This window comes from Leuciscus leuciscus (assembly GCF_965113295.1).
Source record: "Leuciscus leuciscus genome assembly, chromosome: 10".
Taxonomy (NCBI): Eukaryota; Metazoa; Chordata; class Actinopteri; order Cypriniformes; family Leuciscidae; genus Leuciscus; species Leuciscus leuciscus.
In genome coordinates, this window is record NC_138734.1 from 12,583,300 (window position 1) to 12,600,144 (window position 16,845).

Genomic DNA, 16,845 nt, shown 5'->3' on the forward strand with positions numbered 1-16,845 from the left:
AGTTCTCACAATTCACAGAAAAATAATAAAAAATAATCATTAACACTTGGACTAATATTAAAATGAAAACACAAAATATAATATAAATGTATATCAATGATACAAAAATAACACTAATGCAAATAAATATGCATTCAGTAAATATTTTTACCACAATGGTATACTGGTAATGTTTTCTGTGTGAGGACACTAAATCTGCGAATGTGCATTAAAGGGGTGGTATATTGCCCCTTTTTACAATGTAAAATAAGTCTCTGTTGTCCCCAGAGTGTTAAGTTTTAGCTCAAAATACCCCACAGATAATTTTGTTCAGCATGTTAAAGTTGTCCCTTTTTGAGGGTCAGGTGTCCCTTTAAATGCAAATGAACTTTGAACATTGTAACTTTGCAGATGTTGGTTATGCTCAAACAGCAACATTACACACTAACTGAAGTTAGAAAAGAGAAATCATAATCAACCACCCCTTTAAATAAAGTCAGCTTACAGATACCTTACACCTTTTTGCACTCCGCACATTCAAAATAACCAGGAAAACCATTTCATTTCTTTAGTACAGAGATACTGAAACTTGTTGTTTTAACATCCTAAATATCTCTTGAAGTACAGCGATGCATCAGTCCTTATCTCAAATCACATTTTTGATAATTCAACAGTGAATGCGTAAAATTCAGGGATCTAATCGTGTAGTGTTTGGGCGGCATAACTTATATTAGATGTCGCAGTGGTGCCACCACAGGGTTGGTTTACTCTTTTTGATTATGCACAGCCATTTCTGTTGTGTACACAGCAAAATCAGCGGTTACATGCAGCGTTTAAAATAAACTTTTTTACCCACCACCAATGTGGCTGTGGTAACAAAAGATACTGGCCTTTCAGAACTTCTACTAGCGAAAACTAAATATCATAAATAATCCAAATGATCAAAATCATTGCTTAGAGTTAAACAAATTTTATATAAATCATTGTTTGCAGATACCATAAAAAATAAAAGAGAAATAAAGCAGATTGGTGCTGCATTAGCAAAATGGTCCTTGTTACTAGTGTAACCTCCATTCCCTGATAAGTTTAAAATATTCTAACTGACCCTCCAGAGTGAGTTTTTTGAAGGCGACCGTTATTGTTACTGTTTCCCCTTTTTGTTTCCATGGCGACCCCTCATATTTGTCACGTGACAGACCGCAGCCACAATAACACTGTATGACAGATGTATTGCTTTTATTTCCTTTTTCCTTTTTTATTCAAAATATTCACAAACTTGCTTATATTCTGATTCTAAAATACATGTAAGTAAGTGTGTTTTGTGGTTTAAAAACCTTTATATATATTTAATTAGATCCCTTGCTTATGTGTATTCTGTATTTAAATGTATGAAACCTAAAATAAACATAATGGGGTTGAAAAAACTGAATAGTTGTGATATAGTCTATGTCAAGTGCTGCTGAGCGCGTCCGACTCTGGCTCAGCAACAGCCATTGTGCGAAAGCACAGTTTGAATCTGGCAGTTATGTCACATCACTGAACATTCTAAATCCATATGTGGAACCGTACTCTCCGGGGCACAGAAATAAAAAAATCCCAAATATGGGACTGTACCGCTCAAAAGGTTAAAGAAATGTTATAATCATAATAACAATTTTTATTTTATCAGTTATTCAAGGCATATTTGTTCAGTGATAACTACGAAGCATTAAATAACATGTCAGTCACTGCTTACAGACACCTTTTTGCACACTGCACACACACAAGAATTGCAATTGACTTTTGCAATATCCACATGGTATTTGACAGTTGTGCTCATGTCTCGTGCCTCTGGCAAAAACACCAAATATGATATTCATACAACATTTTACATGATGATTTTGTATTTATTTTTATGAAATATTTTCATGTTTATTTCTTACTTCTGTGTTCAATAGAGAAACTTGAAAAAAACACAGATAAAATACCAGCAGAGAATCCAGGAGCGAGAAAAAGACATTCAGGAGCTGAGAGAGGCTGTTGAGTGTCATAAGGTGAGTATCAAGAGGAGACAAACAGTACTGCTGGATTAAAGATATACTGTTTAGACTCTCCTTCAGATCTGAAGACATTGCAGTCCCACTGAAGTCCACTGTGGATCACATGATGAGTGTAATATGTGTCCTAACAGCGCTCTACACAGGCAGCAGTGAAGGACATCGAGAGGATCTTTACTGAGATAATCCGCTCTATTAAGAAAAACCGCTCTGAGTTGACAAGGCTGATCAGAGATCAGGAAAAGGCTGCAGTTAGTCAAGCTGAAGGACTCTTGCAGCAAATGGAGCAGGAGATTGCTGATATGAGGAGGAGACATGCTGAGTTAGAGCAGCTTTCACACACAGACGATCACATCCAATTCCTTCAGGTAATAAAAAATGTAGAAAATAATTTATATCAGTGTTGTGATTTTACATTATTCACTGGCTCTCTAGGCAATTAAAGTGAAATAAAGTTTCATTTAAAGTGTTAGATTAGTTTGCTAAATGCAAGTCACTGAAGATAAGTCAGCAAAGGCATGTATTTGATTGTAGTAGATATTTGTGGGAGGCAGGTTATAACGATTTTTTCCTGTCTTTTTTGTAGGGGTTTCAGTATCTATCTGCACCTCTTGAATCTATAGAGAGAATTACTGTCACTTCACCTCTCTCTACTAATGATATAAGACAATCTATCTGTCAGCTGAGAGATAAAATTGAAAATATCTGTAAAGAGGAGATCCAACAGATTTCTGGTAGGTAAAGCACATTCAATTATATAATCTAGTATAATTAGAAAATCTTAGAATACATCTACACACATTGGATACTGTATAATTTCCTCTTTCCTTAAGAATTGCCTGTTTATGTTGATTTTCATAGTTAAACACATCAACTTTGTTCTAAGGACCAGAAAGGACTTCCTACAATGTAAGTTGCAAAGAAAACAAGTAAAATATATACACTGTATACTTAATTTGAAAAACCATAAAAAATGTGTCTTTACATTATTCATAATCAGAGATTTCTCCACAACACACAATAAAAATGTTGTTTATTCAGAAACAACAACATCAAAATGCTGTTTTATTCTACATAAGGTCCATCCTCATGGTGGCATCCATGTTAAGATCACATGGTCAGAATTGAACATTATATAGCAGCTTTCCAGTACAGGAGGACTTTATAAAAAAAAAAAGTACATGCAAATTAAACAAGAAAACCAAACAATTTTACAGCAAATCACAATATATAAATATAGCTGCAAGCAACAATTAACGGGGCCAAGCACACTAACTACAAAAATTAGTAATTCAAGACATTTTTAGATGATTCTAGTCAAAATGGCTGAAAGATATACTATACATATCTGATATCTATATAATCACTATACATCACTAGTAATATGACTAAATGACTTGCAACTTTTGACCAAAAGGTGGCGGCTGTCACCTAACTGATGTTGTGTGGTCAGTGTGAGGTGACAATGACACATACAAAGTTTGGTGTCAATATGCCTGTCACAGCTGGGTGCGGTAGAAAGCAGTCTTTAGTAATATAATCCAACACGGAAAGTAACTGGAGATCAAGGGGAGTTAACACAACCATAAAAAGACTACACTGAATAAGGGGCTGTTTACATGAGACCGTTTTCAACTAAAAATGGAAAACTTTTTATGCGTTTTGGCCGTTCATTTACATGACAGCGGTGTATTGGGGGCCTAAAAACGCAAACCTTTGAAAATGGGTTCAGAGTGCACGTTTTTGAAAACAATACCGTTATCGTCTCTGTCTAAAGTACAAAAATGCGAAAGCGGCGGCAAACACATGCATATTATGTTTTTAGCCTATAGTGCCCTGTAAAATAATGTGTATGTGCGCAAGCGCATAGTCAAAGTGACATCGCTAACTACTGGCCTGGCATGCATAATACAGTGTTTTTAGTCGTTTCCGCAGATCCGTGTAAACAGGGATCGTTTTGATAAAATTGTCACCTGTACAAAGAAAAAATATTTTTCCATTTTTAGGGTTAAAGAACTCAGGAAACGCAGTGCTTAAATTCAGGTAGTAATTGTTAACATAACACAAAACACTTGCACATAATGATTAACTGATTCGTAACCTATGAGACAAACTAGAACTCAGGCTGACACAAATAGAGCAAAACATACATGTTACATTAGCTCCCCCTCCCGCAAAAGGCGCATCCTCGTGCCATAAAGAGCCCAACTGAGGGAGGGGGCTCTGATGGTGGACGTGGAGCTGGAAAGGTGCGTAACAGAACTACTGCCAGCAAAACAATCCATGGGGGAGTGGAGGTTGGGAGGAGCCAGATGGTAATCCAGAGTATAGCCAGGACGAGGCCCCAAGGCAGAAGCAAGGGGAGTTCCAGGTGGAGCTGACAAGTCGAAGAGCCAACACGACATTGATGACACTGGAGACTGAGGCGGAGCCATGGCGACGAACGTCCAAGGTAGAGCCAGGGAACCAGAGGACAGAGGCAAAGCCGGTGGAACCGAGGATCAAGGCAGAGCAAGATGGAGCTGAAGGCGCAGGCAAGACGACTTTCGACCAAGGTGGAGCCGGAGGGATGAGGGAGCCCGATGGAGCCGCAGGGACGATGGTTTCTGGTGGAGCCGAGGTAGGGAGGAGCCAAGGTGGAGCTGATAGGTCAACAGTCAGAGGAACAATGGGTTCAGAATCTGGAGGCGGAGCCAGGGGATCCTCTTGACTAGGCAGAGCTGGTAACCTGAAGATCCAAGGCAGATCCTCGCAGAGATCTGTAGGAGGAGATGGAAAGGGGCTGAAGGGAACCAGCCGAGGCGGGGCTGAGGAACTGGCTGATTTGGGTGAGAGAGGGAGGCTGGGTAGGCACTCAGGAAACTTGGGCGGGACCAGCGGGGAGGGAAGAGACTGGAACTGCATCCAAAATCGCATTCTTCTCTACTATATAGTAGGCAAAAAACAGTATGTGACAAAAGAAGTATGTCCGAATTCACAGTACTCATAAAAAGTACCCGGATAACCTGCTTCTTTTGGCGAGATTCTGAAACGTGCATGCAATGCACTTTACAATCCCATGAGGCCACGGGAGAGGATTTGTGAAAGGCAGAGAAGTGATGTAACTGACGCTGTCACATGATAATGATAATGACATCGTTAACATGACGAATGTAGTACGTACGGATTACACACTCATACTATAAAGAACATACTTCTTTATCAGTTGTTAAATAATTACTTATTCAAAATACTTACCTACTCTAGAAAGTAAGCGATTTCTGATGCAGCCAGGGAAATTACTGTATCTCCTCAAAAAGTTCCAAACAGTGTCCAGAGGCCAGGCTTCCCTCCCAGCCCTCGAAATCCACCAGCACTCCCTCAGTGTTGCACGGTATTGCCTGCTCACGCACCTGGTCAGACTCTCCATGTGGTTAACGCTCCAGGGGTGATGTCTCGTTCCATCCTCATTGCAAGCTCAGGCCTGTACATCGCGACAGGCTGAATTCCACGGTTTGCGGCGGGCTCTAACGAGTCCTCCGTGCAGTTTACAGGCAGTGAATTGCTGGACTCTGGGGCTGGAGTGGGGCTGGTGTAGTCCTCCAGGGAGCTGCCCCTCTGGTCTAGGCATAACAAAAGAATTGCAGGAAGGTCCATGGTGACAGGGTGGAGGGAAAAAATGCCTCAAAAATCACTGTCTTGTTTTGGTGTTCTGTCACATCTGATTGTGGTAGTAAACACTCAAAGGCGTGAAACTCACAGAGAAACTCACAGAGTGAAAAGCCTTTTATTACAAAATGGCCGATGCCCAAAATGGCCGGTATAGGAACGTTGGATATTATTTGATACCCAGTATGCTGCACTGAATCACAAGAGACCAGTTTTAGGATTTTTGGGCAGACCGTTCAGAATATATAATCAAAAAAAGTTATTTTTCATATCTCCTGACCACTAGGTGGCACTGTGCCAAAACTGTGCATGTACCCTCAAGTTAGGTTTGAGATGACTGGTACTAAGTTTCATCTTAATATGCAAAAATTGTTGCAGAGATTTGAGCTGTGTCCCAATGTGAAGGCTGCATCCTTCGAAGGACTGAAGACTTCAAGGATGCAGCCTTTGCGTCCTCCGAAGGACGCACCATGTAGCCTTCATAGGATTTCCTAATTGCGCAACCAGGTGTTTCTGATCACCGCTCCTCAACGGTGCGAGAGGACAGCTGCCATCCTGATAATTCATTTGATATAGCCTAATTGAGTAAACAGCTATGGAGCCAGAATTGGCTATTGTCATTTTTATGTTTTATATTTTACTGGAGGACATGGTGAGGATGTTTCAGCCCCGGCGCTGTCAGGTCATGTATTTTTGGTTTAGCCCTGTTTGAATATAAAACCAAATTGAATATAAAAAAGTCCAGTATTTCTCGCGCTCGTCATCGGCAGCTGTCACGGTTGCCAGGCGACAAGAACAGTCCTTGTAGGCTAGACCAGTCCGAGCGCTTCAGATGCGCCCTTTGATATGGGACATATCAAACTTATATGAGACTTTAATTTTCAAACTGATATGGGACTTTAATTTTCGGAACTGCATATTTCATTAAATATTCACGTATAAATGTGAAGTAACCTACTGAAGTACCTTTTTTCCCTCACATATGATTTTATATTAAACTACACAAAAGTATATAATGTAACAACCTTGAAAATATTCAGAAGTAAAATGCATGAGTAGCATAATATAAATACAAACTATAATAAAAACCCTGACAAGGAGTTTTTTCCCCTGCAGAATACATACCTCTAATTTTACTCTTGATACTAAAAACTTGTTATTAAAAGTACTTTTTTCAGAAATTACTCTTTTTGAAAGTCTAATTATTATTCTAATAAATTCTAATAAAAGTCTACATCATTTTTTTCTTATTTTATGTACTGTAAATGTTTGTTGATTTTGATATGTTTAACGTATGTTGTTAATAGTTGGAAAAAGTACTTTAATGTAGCCCGTGGAACAAATGATTTTCATTTACCAATTGTATAAAAAAAAAAAAAAAAAAGGTATACAAGAGTTTGTTTCAAGTAGAAATTATGACTGTCAAAAAAAATAAACGATGTCCAGAACAATTCATTCTCTTTTATTTACACATTTAAAGTTGCATAAAAATAATGTACAGATTTTCTTTCCTTTTAAAAAATAGTGAAAAAAGTTAAATAATATGTAGGAAAAAAAAAAATATTTTTCAATCATTTTCTCAAGAAGAGAAAACAGCCTGTCCATCCTCTCCCTACTCTCTTCGCCTCAACCTTGGTGCTGGTGCTGCTGGTGCTGGCTCCTCCTCACCGTGGGCACCCACTGCTGAACTGGGCCCTGAGGACAAACCAGGGCCAAGTTTCAGCAGTGGGTTTCCCCACTCACACCCTCACCTGTCCCAGGACACTTGCAATCCTAAGGGCAGAGCAAATGAACCATGGCTTGTTAACAACAACAGCACAATACATTTCAGCAAAGACGTGTGTATTTTTTTTCTCCTGAATTGCTCTAAAAAAGCTTAACACAGGGGTGCAATCTTAAGTGCATTGTTAACACTGCAAAATATGACACATCAAGACATGCAATCAAAATACTTAAGAAATCATATTTCTATATACTCAAATTTGGTTAAAACCACATAGCTTGCATGACAGCACTACAAAAACACATAAAAGTGAAACCCCATTGCCTTATCAACTACTTTTCTTATTGTTGTGGGCTTTATAGGGTGAGTGATATTTCTTATAATACACAAGTGAGATAGACTAGTGCAAATATTACAAATAGCTAGGTCGTTAAACTAATATTAGCACACATTTTGCCTCAAACTACCTGACAAATGAAGCCACGCAATGGTGACGAAGGAGTTAAGATGAAGTTTATAATAAACTTTAACTCGGTTTCGCTAGCCATTTAAATAAATGAAAACATAATACTTACATTTAAATGTGAATTTGCTGTCCACCACCGATCTCTAGTCTCGACCGCCTTTAAAAATAAATAAATAAATGCTGTCGTCAACGGCGCGCAATGACTTATGGGGTAGAATAGGGTAGGATAGGCCGCTAAGTGTTCATTTATGTATCCTTCCTTTCACGGGGAAACGAAGGACGCATTTGGCGTCGCTTTTGAATCAGGGTAGCCTTCGTCGCGTCGCGATGACGCAACCGGCCTTCAAATACGGACTTCGGAGGATGCAGAACTGAATTGGGACAGCCTTCATCGCGCCGCGGTGACGCAATCGGCCTTCAAATGCGACCTTCCAAGGATGCAGCCTTTGAATTGGGACGTCCTTCGTCGCGCCGCTGTGACGCAATCGGCCTTCAAATGCGGCCTTCGGAGGATGCAGCCTTCACATTGGGACACAGCTACAGCCTCACGTCCATTTTGGCGTACTCTGTCAAATTCTTTAAATGCGTTAAACGGGAAAGGATGGGTGTATCAAAAAGCTTTAAATTACTTTTTGCATGTACAATCTGAAGATGGTCTGAGCCAATTTTGGTAAAAATTGGATGAACTGTCTAGGATGGGTTTGAAAAAGTTGTTGTTGTTTTTTTCTGAAAATTCTATGTGGCTGAAGGATTTTCATGACAAAAATGACATCATATGGGAAAATTGAAGAATTTTTTTGCCAAAGAATCAGAGGGGACATTTTTTTGTTTCTAGGCCTTGTGATTCAAAAGTAATTAGCATAAACATGAGTGCAACTTTGGACAGTTGGTGGCGCTAGAAGGGATTGAGTTAGAGACTCCAAAATTGCTGCAGGTAATGTTCAGACTGTCCTCTATCTGTATGACAAATTTCCCACATGTGGTTCTATAGGCTTCGAAAAGTGGAAGAAGAAGGATGAATAATAATAAGAACCTACACACCTTCAGTGCTTGGCCCCTAATCATGATCATGTGGGCCGGTATATTCTATGATAGTAGGAATTTCTGTAATAGTAATGTTCATTATTATAAACATTTCAGTTCAATTTAAAAGATTATAAAAAAAAAAAAAATAAAGTTTATATTTACATGTTGACCCATCACTGATACATTTTATCTTCATCAGATGCTCATCAATTCATACTTGATCCAAACACAGCGAATAAACACATTCGTCTGTCGGAGAGGAACAGAGTGGCTACTTACACTGACACAGTCCAGCGGTATCCTGATCATCCATACAAATTTGATGTTTATTATCAGGTGATGTGTGGAGAGAGAGTGTGTGAACGTTGTTACTGGGAGCTGGAGTGGAATGGTGATGTGGGTATATCAGTATCATATAAGCACATCAACCGGAAGGGAACGAATACTAAGTGTTTGTTTGGATATAATGATCATTCCTGGAGTTTGTTCTGCTCTCCCTCCAGATACTCATTCAGGCACAATGATTTGGAGACTGACATCCCTGCAGCCTCCATCTGCTCTAGAATAGGAGTGTATGTGGATCTCACTGCAGGAACTCTGTCCTTCTATGGCGTCTCTGACACAATGACCCTTATCTGCAGAGTTCAGGCCACATTCACTCATCCTCTCTATGCTGGGTTTAGGCTGTACAATGGATCAACGGTAAAACTCTGTGATTTAACATTATAGAATACAGCAACATTGTATCAGTAGTCCTGCCATTCAGTAACAGTGTCAACCTGTTCTCTCTCCTAAGATGTCCAATAGTGGCATTTGTCCAAGAGCTCTGCACGTCAGTATACAGACACCAAAAGTGATTTTTGTCATACATTATATTAGGTTTCTTTAGGTACTTGCATAAAAAAAAATCATAGGTACAATATATTTATTGTAATAGTAAGTTTAGGGAATGGTTAGGTTTATGGTGCAAGGGAAGCAATGTAAAAACATGTATTGTACACAATAATTGCATTGTATCAGATGATTAATTTTAATGTTAGTACAAAGTAGTTTATCAGTAGTTTATATAATGAAGTATATTAAAGTGGGACCATAATACTAGTTATTCAAAATATCTCAATATTTTTTCTGCCATACTGTTCACTTCAAAATAAAGATGCATTGTTTATTTATTAAACATTTAATTCTATAAATTTATTTCACCTGTATCTGGAAAAGTAGGAAAAACATTGTTTGTATAATATTGTTGGTATGTTAGTTGACCTAAAACTACTCTGCTCCTCTCTGAACAGTCACATCTCTTTCAACATATGAATCTGAATTTTAGCCAAAGCCAATGGCATTTCACAACAGAGCTGTTTAACAATTCAGGTGACAGTTTTTTAATGAATGCCAGATTTTAGCGTTATGACAGCTGGGGCGATGATCAGAATTTTGTAAAAAAATATTTATGAAATATTGACTTTTTTTTTTTTTTATCTACTTGTTTTATATTGTTTATAAGTGTTTAGGTTTATAAGTAGGGTTTAGATTATGTTCTCAAAAATATAACAGTAATGTGTGCTGGAAGGAGAGTAGGAGAGGCATGGATCTATTTGCATCTTTTATTCAAATGAACAAGGTGAAAATATCCATAAACGTAGATGAAAACACTATACAAAGAAACACAAAACAGCTTAAAATCCCATAGTCAAGACAAGATCAGAAAAACAAAAAAGAGAAAGAGAAGGCTATAAATACACAAGGTAATGAGAACTATACTAGACACAGGTGAAGATAACCAAGAAGAAAGGAAACCAAGAGAAACAGGAAATTAACAAAGGAAATGTGAACTTGGAAACAACAGAGTTCCGGCAAGATGGCGGACTGAGTAGTCAAGCTGTTTCGTGCTCTCACAAAATTTCCCAAGTTAGTTTAGTTTGATAAGTTTTTTTCCACCTCCACCTGATAATACACATACCCAAAGTTGTGGTGCCGATATGGAAGATCATTGTTACGAAATGGAAATAGCTGTAGGTTCGAGCAAAAGGGAAAGAGGAGCTGATTCTGATCCACCCACACCGAGTAAACCCCAAAAAGGGAAAAAAGTCAAAAAAACCAACAGAGAGTGAGGAAAACGAGGTGCCCAATTCGGCTATTCTGGATGCGATTAAAGACCTTGGAACTAAGGTAGATTTACAGCACGAAGAATTAAGCACGCAAATGAAGAAGCACAGTGCGATGATTGCAAGCGTTGCTAAGTCCGTCCAAATAAATGCGCAGGAGTTACGAGAATGCAAAGACAAAATTAAAATGATGGAGAAACAAATTGAAAATCTATCCGAAGTCAACAATGATCTGAAAATTCGTGTGCTGGAAGAGGAAAGATACAAGAGAAGATGGTGTCTTCGCATAAAAGGTCTCAAGGAGAACTCAAACGAGCGCATAAGAGAGGATGTGATTCAACTTCTGGGCAAGATAACGCCTGAGTTTGCTTCTACTATGGAGGAGGCTGTGGATGTCGTGCATCGGGTGGGAAGAAAGGAGACTGATCGTTTAGTTGGATTGATGCGGGACGAAGTATGGAAGAGAACCAAGTCGTCATCGGCGTGCAAAGAAGCTGGCATCCGTTTTGCCGAAGACCTGACGAAAGAAGATAGACTATTGAGACGTGAATTATGGCCAAGAATCGAACAAGCCAGAAAGGAAGGCAAGGCGGCTGGGTTTAGAGGTCCATTTGGATATATCGAGGGTAAACGTATCTCTTAAAAAGGGTATTGACTGCTTCTCTTTGATATGAGGTGAGGTGGGGTGATAAAGGAATGGGAATCTGTTTTTTTCTATCCCACAAACTCTACACGTAGTCTACGTCTTTATTTGGATTTACATTTTTAGTTTTTGTATTCATTTTTTAAGTTTAATTGTTCATGTTCGTGTTAAAATCTGATATCTCATTTTCTTCTTTAAATTGTAGGGGTTTAAAGGACTCAGTTAAGAGAAAGGCAATTTTCTTATTTTGCAAAAGTCAAAAATCACATTGTTTTTTTCTACAAGAAACACATTCAGAGTTGGCAGATGTTACCTTTTGGAAAAAGCAGTGGGGGGATGATATGTTATTTAGTCATGGTTCAAATCGGTCTGCAGGGGTCGCTATATGCATGAATAAATGCCCAGGCAAGATTATTACTCACAAGGCTGATGTTAATGGCCATTGGCTTGCAGTGGTCCTACACTTAGACGAAATATTTTTCATTTTAGTTAATGTGTATGGGTATAATGTTCAAACCCAGAATAAAGGTCTGTTGGAGACAATAACAAATGTCATGAGTGACCTAAAAACTAGTTACCCTACAGATTATATTTTAATCGGTGGCGATTTTAACATGACACCAGATGAATACATTGATAGACAACCGTCTAAATTTGATATTTCTCATGCTAACAGTATTATTCAAAATTTCTGCTTATCCAATGGATTGATTGATATTTGGAGAAACTTAAACCCCACTGCCAGACACTTTTCGTGGTTCAAACCAAATGCCACTTCAAAGTCGAGAATTGATTATTGGCTCGGATCTGATTCTCTTTCAAGTAATGCGACTAAATGTAATATTTCAGGTGCCCCCTTAACAGATCATTGTGTGATCAACTTAATTTTAGAACAAAGAAATAAATCTTGTAATACTAGAGGCTATTGGAAATGTAATGCAGACTTGTTGAATCATAATGATTTTTGTGCATATATTAAAAAAATGATTGCTGAATTTAAAGTAAAAAAGATGCCAAGTGGTATTAAATGGGAATATTTAAAACATAAATTCAGAGAATATTCAATGACCTTTAGCAAAAATCTGATGGAAAAGAAACGTAAAAAAGAATTCCAGTTAATACAAGATATTAATAAATGCTGTTGTCAACCTAACATGTCAGATGAAGATAAAGAAAAACTTATTAAGCTTCATTCCATTCTAGACGAATTCTATATTAAAAAGGCAAAAGGGGCATATGTGAGATCCAGAGCTAAGTGGCTGGAAGAGGGGGAAAAAAATAGCTCATACTTCATTAATTTGGAGAAAAGACGACAGGAGAAAAATTCGATCAGTAGTTTAATTGTGGACCAAGTAGAACAATTAAATCATAACTTAATAGTAAAAGAGGTGTTTAAATTTTACTCCAATTTGTATTCCTCTTCTTTTTCCTCTGTTAATTCTAATTCTTTTTTTCAGATGATAAAAAATAATATACCATCTATTGATAGTGTATTTAAAGAACTATGCGATTCAGACATAACCATACAAGAGCTTGATGCGGCGATTAAACAGAGTAAACCTGGTAAATCACCGGGTCCTGATGGGTTAACCACAGATTTTTATAATTTTTTTTGGGATGACCTAAAATATCTTTTATTTGAAGCCTTACAAGAGTGTATAAATAATATGGAACTATTGCCAACTATGAAACAAGGGCTTATAATTTTGATACCAAAGCCAGGAAAAGATAAAAGGATATTAGATAATTTACGCCCCATAACACTACTAAATACTGATTACAAACTGTTTACTAAAGCACTGGCTTCCAGATTAAAAACAGGAATATCACAAATTATTAGTGTGACCCAATCAGGATTCTTAAAGGATAGGTCAATTCATAATAATATCAGGCTAGTTTTTGATTTGATTGAATATGGTCATTTAATTGAAGAGGATGGTTTAATTTTATTTCTGGATTTCTATAAGGCCTTTACGGAGCCCCTAAAGGGACCTTTGCAAAAAATAAAAAAATAAAGACTATTGCGTGCTCACGAGAAACTTTCGCGTGCTCACGAGAAACTATCGCGTGAGCACGAGAAACTATCGCGTGCGCACGAGAAACTATCGCGTGAGCACGAGAAACTATCGCGTGAGCACGAGAAACTATCGCGTGAGCACGAGAAACTATCGCGTGAGCACGAGAAACTATCGCGTGAGCACGAGAAACTATCGCGTGCGCACGAGAAATTATCGCGTGAGCACGAGAAACGTATCTCGTGCTCACGCATTACAATTTCCGGTTTGCGTTATAGCATCATTAATGCAAATGTGGAAATAGGGATGATATGTACGGAGCTTATTTTTCATAAGATCGCAACATGGAAGAAGAATTTATTGAATTTTTGAGGTCACGGGATATTCCTCAAGATTCAATTGAAAAACTCAAAGAGGATAAGGTAAACTGTGTAACTGTGTAACTGTAATTAATGATCCACGATCGAGGCCTTGTCATGACACGAATATGTTTGTTGCAAATGTATTTATAGCTTACCTTTTCTTTTAGATTAACTTAAGTGTCATTGCGATCATGACTGAAGACGTTCTGGCGAAATATATCGTCAGATATGGGGATCGTCTTGCAGTTAGAGCATTTTGCCGTCAAAGACTCGCGGCATGTGAAACCACCAAGTCCACTGTACTACATAGATTACGAGACAAGATGCAAAAAGGTGCCACTGCCAGTACATCTGCAAATGACGCGGTTTTATTGAACAAACTTTCAGGAATCGGCAATACACATGCATCTAAAGAGACCAGAGTCACCAGACGCCTGGAAATTGGATGGCTTCATTTTCATAAACAAGAATTTCACCAAGTTCGGACAAGACATGGAGGAGGAACGCGACATCTGACGGTTAAAAAGAACACTTCAGTTGAGGAATTGATGGCGATGGGGAAGGATTTGTTTTTTCCTAAAGGGATTTCTTCAAAAGGTCGCGCTGAAAGCTATACTTTTGAAATGCGTGATTTCAGTCAGACCACTATTCCATTAAATATTACAGTTAATGAACTGTATGAACAGAGTAAACTCAGAATGATACGCCTGTACTTATGCACGATGGAAATAACGGACTTAGGGGATTCACCACATGTTTTATCAGACTCGTCCTCGGATTTTGCTCTTGAATTGGAAAGAGAGCCAAGAATGGTAAGTTGTGGATTATACAACTGAACAAAATTATGAGCAAATTTTTTTTTTCACACACACACACACACACACACACACACACACACACACACACACACACACACACACACACACACACACACACACACACACACACACACACACACACACACACACACACACACACACACACACACACACACACACACACACACACACACACACACACACACACACACACACGTTGTGTTTCCATGTTTTATGGGGACTTTCCATAGATGTAATTGGTTTTAGGCTATATACTGTACTGTATATTCTATCCCCTTACACTGCCCCTATCCCTAAACCTTTTACACACACACACACACACACACACACACACACACACACACACACACACACACACACACACACACACACACACACACACACACACACACACACACACACACACACACACACACACATATACACACACACACACACAGACACAGGGTGAAGAAGAACGAGTCCCAAGACTGCGGCCAGACTACTTGGAGGGGGAGTGGCAAGCTGTTGGAAGAGTGTGGGTGAAAGGCTACATTGATCATGGTGTGATGCCTGTCAGGTTGTCTCCAGCATTTATATTGGCATGTATTAATGGTATTGACTCTGTGGATGAAGAGCTCCTGATGTCCTCATTTTTAAAATATTTGTCTACCTCAGAGCAGTCCGTTGTTGAAAAAGCTGTTCAAGGCAGCCTGGATGAAAGTGATTCAGAAGATTTACTTGATCTCTTCTCACGGATGGGCTCATACCACTTGCCGCCAAAAGAAAACATCCAGTTTGCTATTTTGACAATGGCTCACAAAGTTCTCCTCCAAGAGCCCAAATTTATTATTGACTGCTTCCGAACCATTATGCCGAGTGGCATTCTGAATCTAAACAGACAAAGCATACTGGAAGCATACGAGTCAAAGAAAGCTACATCCAAGAAAGTTGCACAAATGATAAAGCCAGCAAAAGATTTATTGAACCAGCAAGAGCAGCTGACCCTTAATCATCTGCAGCGCTACGTGAAAAACCTAGACCAAAGAAAGCTGGAGACTTTCCTACGATTCTGTACTGGCTCTACTGTCATTTGCAAAGACAAAATCGAAGTCATGTTTAATGGATTATGTGGTCTTGGACGCAGACCTGTTGCACATACATGTGGAGCAGTTCTCGACTTGCCGTGTATATACAACTCTTACCCTGAATTTCGTACAGAGTTTGACAATGTCCTAAGTGGAGATTGCTTTGCTATGGACATTCTGTAACTGAATCAACTGAACTGAGAACTTGACAGAGTGAAGTTTTTTTTTTTACACCACTGGTTATACTACCGTTACTTTTTTATTGCCATTATGATTTTTTTTGAAGGCGACTTCATTTTGAATTTTTGAAATGATTGAGTGGTTTTAAATGATCTTTTAAGGTTTTAAAGTTAGTTTTCATTTTTATTCTAAAGAGACAGGATCAAATTTGAATTTTATACAAAAAAAATACATTCAGTTGAACTGAAAGAAGAAAGTGGATGTCCAAAATAGCTATGCTGTACATGAGTTTATAGTTTGTGTTCATTAATGTTACAAGTCAGTAGCAATTATATAATGAAATACCCTGTTAAATGTGTTTGAGAGCTTCGACTTAGACATGGAGAAGATATATTGTAAATCATTCTGTTTCACTCCTGTTGGGTTGAATGAGGGGGAGATAAGCTTCTTAAGCAAAACTTTAGAAATGTTTATAAAGAAAAACAATGTTTGTACATTTCAGGTAAACAGTAATGAAAATATATTCCTGTTCAATTATAATGAATGCACTGTAATTTTAATTCATTCAATATATCTTGCCATTTTTTTCTTTCTCTGTTTTCTTTTTTTACAATTTATTGTAATGATATGAACATGGTAAGTTTGAGTAGCCATGTTTGTAAACATTGTTAGATGATGTCATCAGTACATTGTCTGTGTTAAAGTATAATAATCAATAAATTGACCCCAACTGTGTTCTAAACCCCTTACTGTTTT

At 38.2% G+C, this 16,845-nt stretch overlaps 1 protein-coding gene across 1 annotated transcript in view; it reads left to right on the plus strand.

Moving 5' to 3' along the window:
- Positions 1–16,845, plus strand: part of LOC309508387 (tripartite motif-containing protein 16-like) — a 29,343-nt gene that overhangs the window by 4,790 nt on the left and 7,708 nt on the right. The window contains exons 2-6 of the mRNA XM_082182994.1: positions 1,917–2,012; positions 2,150–2,383; positions 2,602–2,749; positions 2,877–2,924; positions 9,078–10,725. Coding sequence (XP_082039120.1) covers positions 1,917–2,012; positions 2,150–2,383; positions 2,602–2,749; positions 2,877–2,924; positions 9,078–9,607 — 1,056 coding nt within the window. The 3' untranslated portion in view covers positions 9,608–10,725. The remainder of the gene's footprint in view (positions 1–1,916; positions 2,013–2,149; positions 2,384–2,601; positions 2,750–2,876; positions 2,925–9,077; positions 10,726–16,845) is intronic.